Genomic DNA, 14536 nt, shown 5'->3' on the forward strand with positions numbered 1-14536 from the left:
ATGAAGCAGAAAACATACATACACACAAACAACAACAATAAAAACGAGAATAAGAAAACTAACAAGTAACAACAAATTTTAACAAAAACAACCAGCAACCAAACTGAGTGAAGCAAAGAAGAAGAGTACAGAAACAAAAAAAAACATTATTGCAAGCTTTTGTGAAAAACGCAACAATTCGAGATCAACAACATCCACAACACTTACACGCAGAGATTCTTTTGATTCTGGTATATAAAGAAGCTGAACTTGAATGGATGCCAAACATTCCTGCTACAGCAAGCAAAGCGAAAGGATTAACTGAAGCAGTACTGAAAAAAAGTTCTAATTAAATTATAAGGGAAAACAGTATTAAACAGTAAAAAAGGGCAGTGATTTTTTGTGTTTGTGTGTTGAAAAGAAAAATCTTTCAAATCCATATCAAAATGTTTAGAAAAGTGTTGCTATTTGTGACAATTGTGGTGAGTAATAATTTTATAAGAACTTTATGTTCTAAAATATAACAATTAAAACAACTGTTATATTGCAGTTGAATTACTATAGTGTCATAATTGAAACGTGAATAAATGTTAAAAATCTTTGCTAGTTAAATGTAAAAAGAAGTTGCAAAACTTATAAGTTTCGTGCTATAAAAATGTTACTCATACGAACTGGTGTGCCTACGAACGAGCATTTGAATTACTCATAAAAAAGCTGATCGAAAAATGTGGTTATTTCGATATAATGGCTTTTATATAAAAACTTATGACTTTTAAAAGAGTTTCTTATGGAAGATTCAAACAAGTGATTTAACGACCATTTATTTGGTATTTACAGTTATGTTGTTGATAAAAACATTGTGCTAGTGTTATAGTCTGCTATAAATAATTTTCCATTACATTTTACTATAATTTTAACAAATTTATTAATATTTTATGTAAATGCAACATTAAGATATTTAATATGTTTTCCTTAGTAACCACATAAGTACAAGCAAAACGTTAGAAACTTGTTAACACTTTTTAAGTTGCAAAAATATCAAAACAATAAAAAACACTCCTACAATTTTTTATTCACAATTTGTTGCTGCTTTAATTACTATTATTATTATTGTTATTATTATTTTTATAACAATGACTATACACTCTACATAGCCACAGATGCAGACTTTGTTGACCTTTAAACTAGACTTGGAATTATGGCAATTAATCACAACAATTAAACATTGAATTTGTGGTATGCAAAATAGTTAAATTTGTATCTTCTTTAATTGTATGTAAAACAATGTGAGAAACACGCCTAATAGATTCAACAATCTGAAAATATTCGATTTAATTTCTTAGAAAAAATTTTTGTTTTTTCTAAACTATTAGAAAATCAATCAATTATTATTTTTGGTTTGATTTCTGAGCAGTAATAGATTTTTTGTTTTATTTATTTGATTAATTGTAGTGGTTATAAGATAAGAATCTTTTGTAGCAGCTGAATTAAGAAAGCCTCAATTATTACAGCACTACGGCTCTTTCTTTGATGTATTTATTCGTGCATATCACAGTAGTTCAATATCCTGTCATACTCTCAATAATCTACCAATACACAGTTAATAAATTTTCCATTCTACAATATTTTTATATACTTTATATTTTATTTTATATATTTTTTATACTTTACATAAAATAAAAGAGTAAATTCTAAAGAATATTTTTAAATAAAATTTTATTATTAAAAAAAAAGTATTATTAAAATGTATACCACTTTAAATATAACCAGATTAATAAAATTTATCACAAATGAAAACCCTCAAATTAACGACTGTTTTATAATATTTCACAACAATATTAAGGGATTAGCCTAAACATCTTCGATTGAGTTACAAAGTTCAAGCAAAAATGATAGATCGATAGCAATCGAAAACGACATTAGCAAAGACTGTCAGGTTTCCATTATAATTGCTTTTATCAAAGGCAATATTACAGCGATATTACCTTGATATTAGCTATTATATAGGCACATTATTTAATTTATAAAATTTAAATATTACAAGGTTTATATAGTAAAGCAATAGTTTTAATGAAATACCTATTCCAAGTCACACGAAATAGAGAAACAAAAATTAGTTTTAGATTATTCATATTATTTTATTATCGAAGAAGAATTATAATCAGCATCTCAGCACGGGAATGCGATCTATAGAGACAACTGCCGTCTTTTATAATATTTTTAAAGAAATTCAATTTTTTTTATTTATATATCATTTAATATTTTATTTATATTATTTTGTTATCAAAGTAAATTAATAATCTGAATCTGAACATGGAGATGCGATTTATATAGCCTTCTTTTATAATTGTGTCTTGAAGAAATTAAATTTTTTTTTTGTCATTCATTCTCATTCATTATAAATATTATTCATATTACTTAATTATTAAAAAAAGTAAATATAATCAGAATCTCAGTAATGTGATTCATTTATCAGCAATTTTTGCAAAAAATAGATGCGGCACCAAATTTCTTCCATAAAAAATGAACAAAAAACGAGAGATTAAAAACACATCAAATGATTGTGTTAAATGTCAAGCAATTGTCGTTTAAATGTTTCTCAAATATTTTTCAAATAAAATTTAAATTTATTAAAAAAAAAACCAAGAAATTTGCATAATTTCAAGCCGTAACACAGAAACTGAACTCCAGTAGAAGTTCATTACACGACAATAAATTATTTCGCATATTTGCGAAATTAGGCATTCACAATTTAATTAATGTTTTGTGATTTATTTAGAACAGGATTTTTCACCTTTAAGCTCATTTGTATAAACAATTTACATAAAACAAATATATTTGGTAGTATTTTGATATACATATACATGCATGTATATATATATTTTTAAGTTAACTTTAATTAATGAAGGCACGCGCTATTTTTTTATACTCATACATTTTTGTGCTATTTTGTCAATAATTTACACAAATCAATAATTATTGTGTGTTTTTCATTTACAGGCTGTCATCGCAGTGTGCAGAGGCGTACCCGTTGATTCCAATTCTAATCAATACAATAATTATAATAATTATAATAATCAAAATTATGGCAAGTATCAGGTTTCAAATGAAAACGCGAACGATGGCAAATATCATGCAAATAATGATGGCAGGTACCGTCCATCACAGAATGAAGGTATTTCGTTAACTTGAACCGAATGGATTCGGATTGCTTTTTAATGCACGAGTAGCTTGAATTGAAGTAGATGTGTATCTCTTAACCCTTAAGTTGGAGCAATTTTATTAATCATATACTTAATAATGTGTAGTTAATTACTAATTTATTTAATAATCTATTGAAATTAATATTTTTTAAAGATTTTGTAGCAACGCTAACAAACAATCAAACCAAAACAATCAAAACCAATTCAATTACACAACACAATACCAATTACTCAACAAAAACAACACAACAATTAAGCAAGCATGCCTATACGCGCTTAAATTACACAAAAAATTACTAAAATTTTAATTCTATTATTATTTGTAGTTGATATTTAATTAAAATTAAGTAGTGAAAATTAATTAATTAATATTTGCATGTCGATTTATTAACACGTTTGTTCAATTGTTCTGTTGTTACTTTGTCAATAAAATGGATTTTCTTCTAGGCCAAGAAGGTGGCTACTACGATGCAGCTGGTAAAGATATAATCACTTTATAAAAATATAATATCACAGCATACAAAAATACTTAAAAAAGAAATAATTATTAAATTTGGCCAAGTAATCTGTGATATTATATACAATTCAATATATATATATGCAATTAATTATCACAAACCAAAAAATCAGAGCACACAAAAATCTCAACTCAACCATTCGCAAAACGAGTTCATTAGAAATCACTAGAAATTACAAAAGCTTTAGCTCTTCGCTAAAATAATTTAATAAAAAATATTATTTTAAATGATTTCAAGTACAAACGACTATGCAGCGTCTTTGATATGAGAATTAATTGCTTAGCTATAATACCCGAATTTTTTATGCATTTCACAACCTTTTTATCTCCTCTGAACACATACAAAACACATCACACGAGTAACACTTGACCATATACTTATAAATTATTCCTTTTAGTCTCCTTTAAAAGCACACAAAAGTACTCCACCAACATATCACACTAACAACACTTAACCATGTTTTTGACCCATTTTTAAACCGAATCTATGTAAACCCACAAATTATATATATTCATACAATTAATCGGCTTCTTAAATCAATACCCTTAATTAAGAGCACAAATACAATATATTCCAATAATTTCATTGGAACCTCACGTTATTCAGTTCATTGAGCTCCATCCTTAATGACAACATAAATAAAATTAATTAAAAAAGTATAATTTCTGTATTCAATACTGTCATATTAATATCAGTAATTTGAAGAATTATGAGTTTATTGAGTTTAATTTCAATTATTTATTCTAAATACAACAAAAGTTAATACGAAAGAAATATCAAAATATTCATGCAGTAAATTACTTATAAACTATATCTCAATATCTCAGAGCAATGTATAAAGTAACATCTCAGCTCTCGTAGCTATACCTATTTAATACTTAAAGAAACAAAACTTTAAATAATATTTATAGTATATGTTCAATGAGAAAAGTTTACTCATAATATATGAACTGTTACTTATATCCAAAAATAATAAAAATGTTCCCATTAATTTTACCTTCACACTGGACCAAAAACAAATACTGCACAATCATCTGCTAACTAAAGAATTAGTCGTATCAATTTAAAGTTGATTAAAAGTCAAGGCATGGTTAAGACAAACTCAAGTATAATTAAGCTAAAGCTAATATATAGCAAAACCAAAGTTAAGCCAAAGTAAACCTGGTATAGTTAAACTTAAATTTATATCACAGTTAGGTTAAAGTTAAGTTAAAATCAAAGTTTTACGTGTTTTTTGGATCAAAGTAATACTCTTATCTATAAGCCATCACAAATTGTACTTTAAAATACAACAAATGAAAGCAAATAATCGAAACCTTGATGTTATCAGAATCCTGTGATCCATATAAGACACTGTGGTGGTTGTATGATACAAAAACTTCGAGATACTTTTTTGACCTCAGTCATTAACACATATGAATATTATATGAGATCAATATAAGCTATAGAACTTTAGTACAAATTAATAATCAAAATGTTTTTGTTTTAATTAAAAATAGTATCTCTAAATAAATGAATAGTGTACTTAAATATCCTACTAAAAGAACTTCTTTTAAGTCAAACTTTTCTTAAACTATTGTAAATCTTTTAACTAAAATGATTAGTTAGTTATTACTGCAATGCAATTATAAATAAAAAAGATTAATTTTTATTAGCATTTAAATTAATACAAATTTTATCTAACTTGTTTAACAATTTAGTTTGAGTGTAACACATAAAACATATTTACATAAAATTAATTCACACTTTACAATGAAACTTGTTAACGTGAATATTTATAGCTGTGGTTATGGTTAAATTAAAATGAAATTAATTTTTATTTCTTAATTCTAATTTTTATAGCATAAAAATGTGTTAAATTTTCTAAATTGTTTATTGGCGGTAATAAATATTTACGTAACATTATTAATTTCATACCACAAAAAAAAAAACAAAAAACACTTAACATAACATGCACTTCCCATACAGAAACTGTCAACTCATTGTTTTGCTTTTATAAAAAAACAAATTTTTATTAATGTTCTGACGAGTTTTTATAACACAAATCGGTTTTTTCTTCTTAATTTTGTTTACAGGTCGGTATATACAAAGTACACAGCCTTACCGTCACGTACATGACAATCGTGAACTTGGCTTCTATGTGCACGTACCGTATCCTTATGATGGCGGTTATGGGCCTTACTCGGGTAGCAACATTCCCTACGTGCACGATGACAGGCCATACGAGTAAGTAAAATTATTATCTATCACAAATCAATTTTCTCTTCTAAACTGAAAGTCTCCCAGAAAGGTAGATGACTTAATTAAAGAGGGTCGTGTAGCATATTAATAGAGAAAAAGGCTTTTAGTGGAGCCAAATACCGCGGCCATAGTAGATTTTTATATAGTGCTGTAACTAATATTAACCAAATTAAACACATTCAATTTTTCAAATAAAAGCAGCTACGAGCTTTTATCCCAATATTCTTTATTCTATTGCTGGTCCGAAAGTCACTTTAATGTCACTACAAAGAAGTAATATATTTCAATGTTTCTACTGTGGAGACGCTGTAATGCATATGAGAATTACATATCTCTTATGGTTAGATATCCAAAGTAACAACATTTAAAATGTATTTTTAATTAACTTCTCAAATTCAAACTACAAAATATCTTACCTTTATAAATGGCTTTATTATATGTAACGCAGTAAATAATTATACTAAATATATTACGCAAATTTGAGAAACATTTATACTAACTCCACCCGCTGCGAAAGGTCAAATGTTTTACTCACTTATAGTATTTAAAATCCATTTAAAATTTTGCTAAATCTAACCAATCTGTAAGAATAGCAGTTTAAGTATATCGAAGAATTTTTTTACATACAAAAGCAATATCCAATACTAGATAAGACATCATCATTATTGTTGCAAATTTGTTGTTCGTTTTTGTGCATAGTTTTTGTATTTGTATTGTTGCTTATAGTTTTTTATTGTTCACAATCTAAATCAAACTATAAATTAAATTTCTTGATTTAATTTTAGGTTTCTAAAATTTGTCTTTAAGTATAAATTTCGTTTCTTCCTGTCACTATTTCAAACATTCTATATAATGAACATTAATATATATGGATAAAATAGTATATGTGCAAATTTACTTTATATATTTACCACTCTTCAGTCATTTTTAATTTTATTATTATTAATTTTTATTCTTTCCTTCCTCGTCTCTAGTCACAATCTTTACACAGTAAGTAATGCTGATTATAAAGTTCCTGAAATACGCTTGGAATATGGTTTCCCAGAGCATGAACCTCAAATCGATTCACACAACTCAGTTAGTCACGATGATACCACAAAAGATGTTGTACCAACAACATATGCACCTCACATATAAACGGCACATACATTCACATACCACACATACTTAGACATCCAAATATCCAATAAAAGTCAAAAATCCCATAGATATATATTCCTATAAAACAAAGAAAGAAAAAATAATCAAATTAATCTAGTAGTAGTTATTATAATAATTTATTATAATATTTATTTAATTGAATTGATATTAATTAATTCAAGCCAATTCCTATGGAAGCTGCTGTTAAGTTATCCAGCTGCATCCTAACAACTAACTCCAAAAAACCTAATGACAAGTATTCCAATAATGCAACCAATTCCGTCAAATAAGTAGACGCATAACTGTTATACATTAAAACATTTTAAAACATTTTAAACTTCTCATACATTAAGCTTAGTTTACATTTAATACAATATCAATAACATCGCACCCGTTCCTGATCCATGCACGATTTTTACCACCCCTTCCAATACACCACATATCCACAAACACACACACAGCAAAGTATACGCACAGTTACAGAATTCTACATTAAGTTACTTAACTAAAACATTACAATTTTTCCACAAAATAAAAACCAAAAATATTAAACTTTTGCGATGACGTCAAATAATAACAACCACAAAAACAAAATCATCGTCATAACAACAACAACAACTTTAACAACAATTCCAACAACACAACAATATGAAACAACTAAACAACATCATAGACAACAACCACAAAGAAACCCACTACCACCACAAAACGCACCACCACCACTACAACAACAACGACCACTACGCCACGTAATATACTCTTCAACTATGATGATGAAGGACGACATAAGATATTGCATCAGGAGGACGCACGTAAACACGACAAATACGACCATGCGTAAGTATTAGACAATTACACTGATTACAGTTATTACAGTTATTCTTCGCGGAAGAAGACTTTATATTTAACAAAAACAGCAAAAATTCAGTTCGAATTAAATTTATTTTTATGAATTATAACAGTGTTAGCAGCAATAATTATTGTAGGCGTTGCCATTGACAATAGTTGTTATTTCATTTCTCAGTCATTTTTTTATTGGGAAAAAAGTTTAAAATACATTTTTTTGTTAATGCTTCAGAAGACATCTATAATATTGTAATGAATTGTAGGTGTCTTCCAAAAATTAAATATATTCTCTCTTATCTATACATTTATATATTATATATATACTATATATATATTAATAATATATTCATATATTACTAATATTTTATAAATATATATTTATATTTTACAATATAATTTTTTACATATGTTTTAATCCGGCTATAAATGCATTATAAAAAAACACGTTGATAACTAAATTCAATAAATTTTATATTTTATAAAATTGTATTATATTTTATCTCTGTTAAAAAAATTATATTAATCTTATCTTATATCTTCGTTCTAGATACTTAACTGAGAATGGCATCTATGGTGAAGAACAAGCGAAATTGCATCACGAAGGCGGCACTCACGCCAAGGGTTACTATGAATACACTGGTGATGATGGTAAATTGTACCGTGTCAACTACAAAAGCAACCACGAAGGCTTCATGCCCATGGGTGAACATATACCCACACCACCTCCAATTCCAGAAGCCATTGCTCGTGCCTTGAAATGGGTAGATGAAAAACGCAAAGCCAACGGTGAGATGCCAATGTTTGACGAACGCGGTTTCCGTATTGACAAAATGATGACCAAAGACATCATGGCAAAAATCAAGTCCATACATGTAGAGGATATGCCAGCTGAAATTGGCGAAAAAATCCGTGAACTACAAAGGGAAATGGAATTAGAGGAACGTAAACAACAGGAATGGGAACGAACACACTACGAAAGCGAAACTGATGCTGCTGTTACTGATCGGCAATATTATGATGATGCCACAGAGCAATATTACGGTTAAGACGAGTTAGACTAAACAAATAAAAAAAACAACTCGTAAACAATTGTGATGCCACTTCAGGGATTAAAAAGCTATTAAGTTTATTTATTTTAGTGTTAAATTGTTAAAAAAAAATAAATGTTAAAATTTTATGAAAACTCATTCGAAATCAAATTCATAAACATTTTCGTATCGAATTTAATTTTCTTGCCATTAAGTAACGAGTAACCATTAGAGTTGTGCTGAAAATACGAGAAATGTGTAATATTAACAAATTTACTTAAGTCACCACCACAACTTGTCATACTAAAACAATTCCCCTTCCCCACGCATTTGTCGCTCCAGACAAACTATAACAAGCCATCAAACAAAAATCTTTAAAAAAAAAATTATAATTATTTAAACAAAAATGTTTTAAAATTGTATTTAATTTATAATTTATAATTTAAAATATAAATAAAAATTGTTAGAATTTTAATTATTGAAATTGTGTTTTATTCTCTGCATTTTGGATTGCCTTCCTAATAAGTAATAAATTTACTAGCCGAAACGAATGGCGATAAAGGTGTCTTTCACTTCGTTTATGAGAAAAATGTTCTTACTTAAAAATTAAATTAAAAATTAAAAAATATAATACCAACAAAAGTAGTAAATAAAACTCATTTTAAACTGTTTTTTATGGTTTTTCATGGTCAAGATTCACGCACTGTCACAGCAGGCCATGTAAAAAAATTCGAAACCGCTTCGAGTTGTGGGTGTGCCAAGCAGGAAGCAAGTATTTAAAACTACAATTTAAATCTCTTCAAAACACATAAAATATAATTAAAAAACCTCAAATGATACAAAAAATTAAATACATATCTTAAATATAAGACAATCTACTAAATTTCTTTATTTAAAATGTAGATAATCTCGATAAGTGACAATTTTGAAAATTTCCTGCCATTAAAAATGAACACAATCCAATAAATTCCACGGCCTCAAATGAAAATGTGCGTTAATAAACTTGCTTCCAAGCACAACAAGATACATGTAAAAATTAAATAAATTAATAATTAAACTTATAAGAACGGAGTTCACTGCCTTAGAATTATTCAAATAAGTGCACAGAGTACACAGAGTATACAGAAAACTTATTAAAATTTATTACATTACACAAAGTAAACAATAAATTCCAATTATACGAAAAGCACTCACACAGAGATGTCAAGCACTTCAAATTAATTAAATAATATTTAATAAAATTTAATATTTATTTTGAATATTCCACATTTTAATCAACTGTCTACTTTTGAATAAACAACAACAATTATATTTTTTATGTTTTTTTTAAGAGAATATATTTATTTCAATATTTTTATGTAATATTAAATTGTATTTTAGATTCTTATCTCAAATAATTTTGTTTTGATGAATGAAAATAGAAACAAAACATACCAAGTTCAATGAACCCCAAAAATAAATGTAGCAAGTTTAGAAGATTATCTTTTGCAAGATGCTCTTAAGTGTATATGGAGCAATTTCAGAAGATAGAGCCTCTTTTACATGTTTAGTTGCGATATTGGAGCTGAATATTGTCTCATGAGTTGCTTTTGTTTTCACGATTAACTGCAACAAAACGTTTGGAAATTGTAAACAAATGTTATTAATTTATTTAATATTAAAAATGTTTCAATATTTTAATAAATATGCGATGCCTAAAACAAATATCCAAGGTTAAACGTAATCTAATAAACATAGCTACCAATATGCAAACATAGAGCTGCTGGGTTGAGTCTCCAATAATCTCGTGTATTATATTATATAGTAACTGAAAAATAAAAGTACATATCAATTATAAATATATATTAAGCAAACTCACTAATAATTATTAGTTTACCATTAAAATTTATCCTTTTTAGAAATCGCTACGGTTTCCTTTACTCAAGCTGCACTTTTTTCCATTGTTTTGCTTATTAAGTATTCTGTTTTTCTAAGCCAGTATTTCTCTAGCTTTATTTCTTATATAGCAAATTCTTCAAATTTCTAAACGTTCATTTGGCTGTTCTTCATTTTTATTTTGATTTATATTGCACATTAGTAGAATATTTCTTGTACGTTTATTTTTTGTTTTAATTTCATATATTCAAAATAATTATTTTAACACAAATTTGAACGAGTTTGCTATGTATTCAAATAAAACACTATATATTGAATGTTAGTATATTAAAAAAATGCCTATAGTTCCAAATCTAAAGTTTAATACAAACTTTACTTTGTAGTCGTATAAATTATTATTATTTATTTTTTTTTAATTATATTAAGGAAAGATTGGTTTTTTTTTATATAAAAAAGTATTTATTTATTTTTGCAAAATTAAAAATACTTTTGGAGTGTAAATCTCTTTCATTCAATAATATTCGGGTGAATAGTTTTCACGCATGTACCCAACAATTAACTCGATAAACCAATATTCGTTAATAGTTTTATATATTATTTTTTCTGAAATTGTTTTCAAGAGAATAATACTTAATTTTTAAAGATCTTCTTTTTGAGTTTATATCAGTCTATAGCGACAAGATTCTTTTGACTTATTTCTACGATCGGTATAAGACATGTCAAAGACATCGCATGTGTTCTTCTGTTCATTGTTTACTCTAGCTTATAATTGTACATAATGCGAAAAGTATAATAATCCTCTATAACAGGTCTTAAATATATATTCAAAGGCAGCCAGTTTTTCAGTTTTATTTACTTTTGGTACTCAAACATTACTTCAAAAATTTTATATGAATACGTTTATGGAACATGCGATGGAATCGCTTTGATCAAAACTGTACTTTTAAAGAGTAAAGTTGTCTACTCTCCAACTGCATGTTAGATTCACTACTATGTAGTGCATAGTTACCAACTACAACTATGTAAGCTAGTTTACTCCTATAAAGTAAGCAAGTAAGTATAAAGTAAGGCTTACATCGGTACATTTATATAGCTTAAACCTAGTCGTATTCTCGCTTTCAATCGCACCTCTTTTTTATGTAGATACTACATTATATTCAAATAGGATATATTTGAATATATCCTCTCAAGTTTGATGAGACCTAATGATTTGTATGAATTGATTACCATCGACTTCGTAAATTCGAAGGTTCGTTAGCTACTTCAGTCATTGATTCCATGGACTTATTAACCTGGAGAAGATGGTTTTCTTTTAAGAGAGAACATTCTGCTTAAATGTGCTAGAATTAAAAATTTAGTTTCTCTTAAATCTTCGCATAAAAATTAATTTGATAAATTATAATTAATAAGATTTTAATTTGACAACTATTTTTGCAATACATTTTTATTCATGTTTATTATAGTTAATAAACAGAAGTTGATGTTTTTAATTAAAGACATAAACATGCGTATACGTATTAGTTAGTATGCATGCCTTGACATTTTTTCAATTTATTATTTCATTCAATAGCAGTTGGACTGTTAAAATTAATATCTTCATTATAATTGATTAGCAAAAATGCGTTGACTTAATAAATTAAATAGGAGCAACTTTTAAACTGTATTAATTAAATTCATTAAAATTTTCGTAAATGCTTAACATAAAATATTATGAATATTGAACTAATAAATGGAATATTAACTAATTAAATAAATAGTAGCAAAATATCGTAAATCGTATGTAGTTAATATATAAATTCTTATGCATAGAATTTTAGTGAATGCGTCAAAATATCCGTTATACTTATTTCTTGGCTCCAATAATATTCTTATAATTAATATCATTTAGCAAATTAACTAAATTTATTATCATTTAATAAAGTTATAAATATTTTGATTTTTAGTGTTAATTAAAAAATTAAAAACTGCTATTGCCATAGCGTGAACTCATATTTCATATTAATATCTTAATTATCTGTTAATTTATTTACATTTATAAATAAGAATCAGTAGTTTTTTTGTTAATAAATATACAAATGAAATGAAAAAAATTTAAAAAATGGGCTATATATTTTATTTATTATTAAATTTATTATTTATTTTTTAATCTGTATTATTCATTTATTCATGCATAATTTCTTTAAAATTAGTTTGCTTGACGTATGAGTTACATTATTTTCATAACATATTTTTAGGCAATTTCAATACATATAAACATTTAATTTTTCAAAGATAAGCTTAATATAAAAAGCTTTTCCATTGGATACGCCCAAGCATAACTGTTCGTAGTAATTATTAAATTAGCTCCATGTAATTCAACTGATATCTGATCATTTCTATATATCTGTCAACTTTGACGTATTCTGACAAATGGACTATGCAAAAATAGTTCCTGAATTTACTATTCTTAAAAATTATTTTGAATATTTTAAAAATTTTGACTGAATCTCAAAGAAGTTGATTTAACTTCTTGAGATTCAAAGAAGTTGGTTCAACTTCTTGATATTCAAAGAATCGAAAAATAAGAAACAAACATTTTAAATATGTTTATTACATATTAGAATAATTGCTAGTTTGTACCACTGTGGATTATTGTCGTCCCATTTTTTGACTAATTATAAACTGTTCACAGTAGGACTTCCTTTCCTCTTTCCTATTTAAGAAACCATATTGACTCATTAATGAATTTTGTAAAACTTTTCCATTGCAGTGTAAATGCAGGTCCACAGACATTAGATCTTAAATGATTTTATAATCCTTTCATATTGATTTCAAAACGTTTCAAACATCACTCATATAGGTATATGATTAGGATATATTGATTTGAACTTAACAATTGTTCAAGAACAAATATAACATAATAATGGAATATGTATGGTCATTCATAACTTAGCTATTTTTATTACCCCACTATGTATTTTATAATACTAGCATTCTAGTATTGATATAAAGTTGCTCTAAAAGATATCAAGGGTAAAAGAGTTATTAAATAAAGTCTAAGTCAGTACGGAGAAAGTTGCTATTTCGAATATTTTGTAAAAAGTATTAAGAGTATAAATCAGTTCTGTTCATTTGATAGTATATGAATCAATTCAAGATCTAAGATTCAAATGGTGTAGGTGATTCAATCACCTATATATGGAACTATATTCAACAGCCTCGGTGCCAAACTTCGAAGCATAGCAATGTTTGCTGTAATCCAAGTCGTTAAGACATTTTAACGTGCAAATCTTTAAATTCAATTCTAATATTTATCTTGATAGAAAATATGATAATCTCTTACTTTGAAATCAAACTTTCATGCTCCTTAGTTATTTTCAACGGAAGTAATATACGACAACTCAATTGCTTAACGCTGAGGTGAATTTGATAATTCTTTGATGATTACTGATAAATAAACTACAATGTTCTGTCAACTGGAAGAACAAAGTGAATCAGCTCCTCTCGATATACGACATCTTTATCGTTGGGACTCGCGCCAAATATTATGTTAATCTATTATTATAGGCAACAAGCCTGTGAGGTGAATTTGATAATTCTTTGATGATTACTGATAAATAAACTACAATGTTCTGTCAACTGGAAGAACAAAGTGAATCAGCTCCTCTCGATATACGACATCTTTATCGTTGGGACTCGCGCCAAATATTATGTTAATCTATTATTA

At 26.7% G+C, this 14536-nt stretch overlaps 2 protein-coding genes across 4 annotated transcripts in view; both read left to right on the forward strand.

Moving 5' to 3' along the window:
- Positions 1–251: 251 nt before the first annotated feature.
- LOC119676756 (larval cuticle protein LCP-30-like) lies at positions 252–9326 on the forward strand. 3 transcript variants are annotated; one of them, XM_038088011.1, is made up of 7 exons: positions 253–461; positions 2980–3154; positions 3630–3659; positions 5776–5926; positions 6916–6931; positions 7755–7918; positions 8475–9326. In XM_038088011.1, exons 1-7 carry the CDS (start codon positions 426–428, stop codon positions 8971–8973), a joined length of 1071 nt encoding a protein of 356 aa, XP_037943939.1. In that variant the 5' UTR covers positions 253–425; the 3' UTR covers positions 8974–9326. The 3 variants fall into 3 exon arrangements, with proteins under 3 accessions (XP_037943940.1, XP_037943939.1, XP_037943941.1); XM_038088013.1 differs by having other exon boundaries at positions 2980–3067; XM_038088012.1 differs by lacking the exon at positions 3630–3659 and having other exon boundaries at positions 252–461.
- A 4653-nt stretch (positions 9327–13979) lies between these two features.
- The window catches only part of LOC119673976 (endocuticle structural glycoprotein SgAbd-8), a 1726-nt gene continuing 1169 nt past the window's right edge, over positions 13980–14536 (forward strand). The window contains exon 1 of the mRNA XM_038085098.1: positions 13980–13984. Coding sequence (XP_037941026.1) covers positions 13980–13984 — 5 coding nt within the window. The remainder of the gene's footprint in view (positions 13985–14536) is intronic.

The sequence above is a fragment of the Teleopsis dalmanni genome, chromosome 2, assembly GCF_002237135.1.
Source record: "Teleopsis dalmanni isolate 2A chromosome 2, ASM223713v2, whole genome shotgun sequence".
Classification (NCBI taxonomy): Eukaryota; Metazoa; Arthropoda; class Insecta; order Diptera; family Diopsidae; genus Teleopsis; species Teleopsis dalmanni.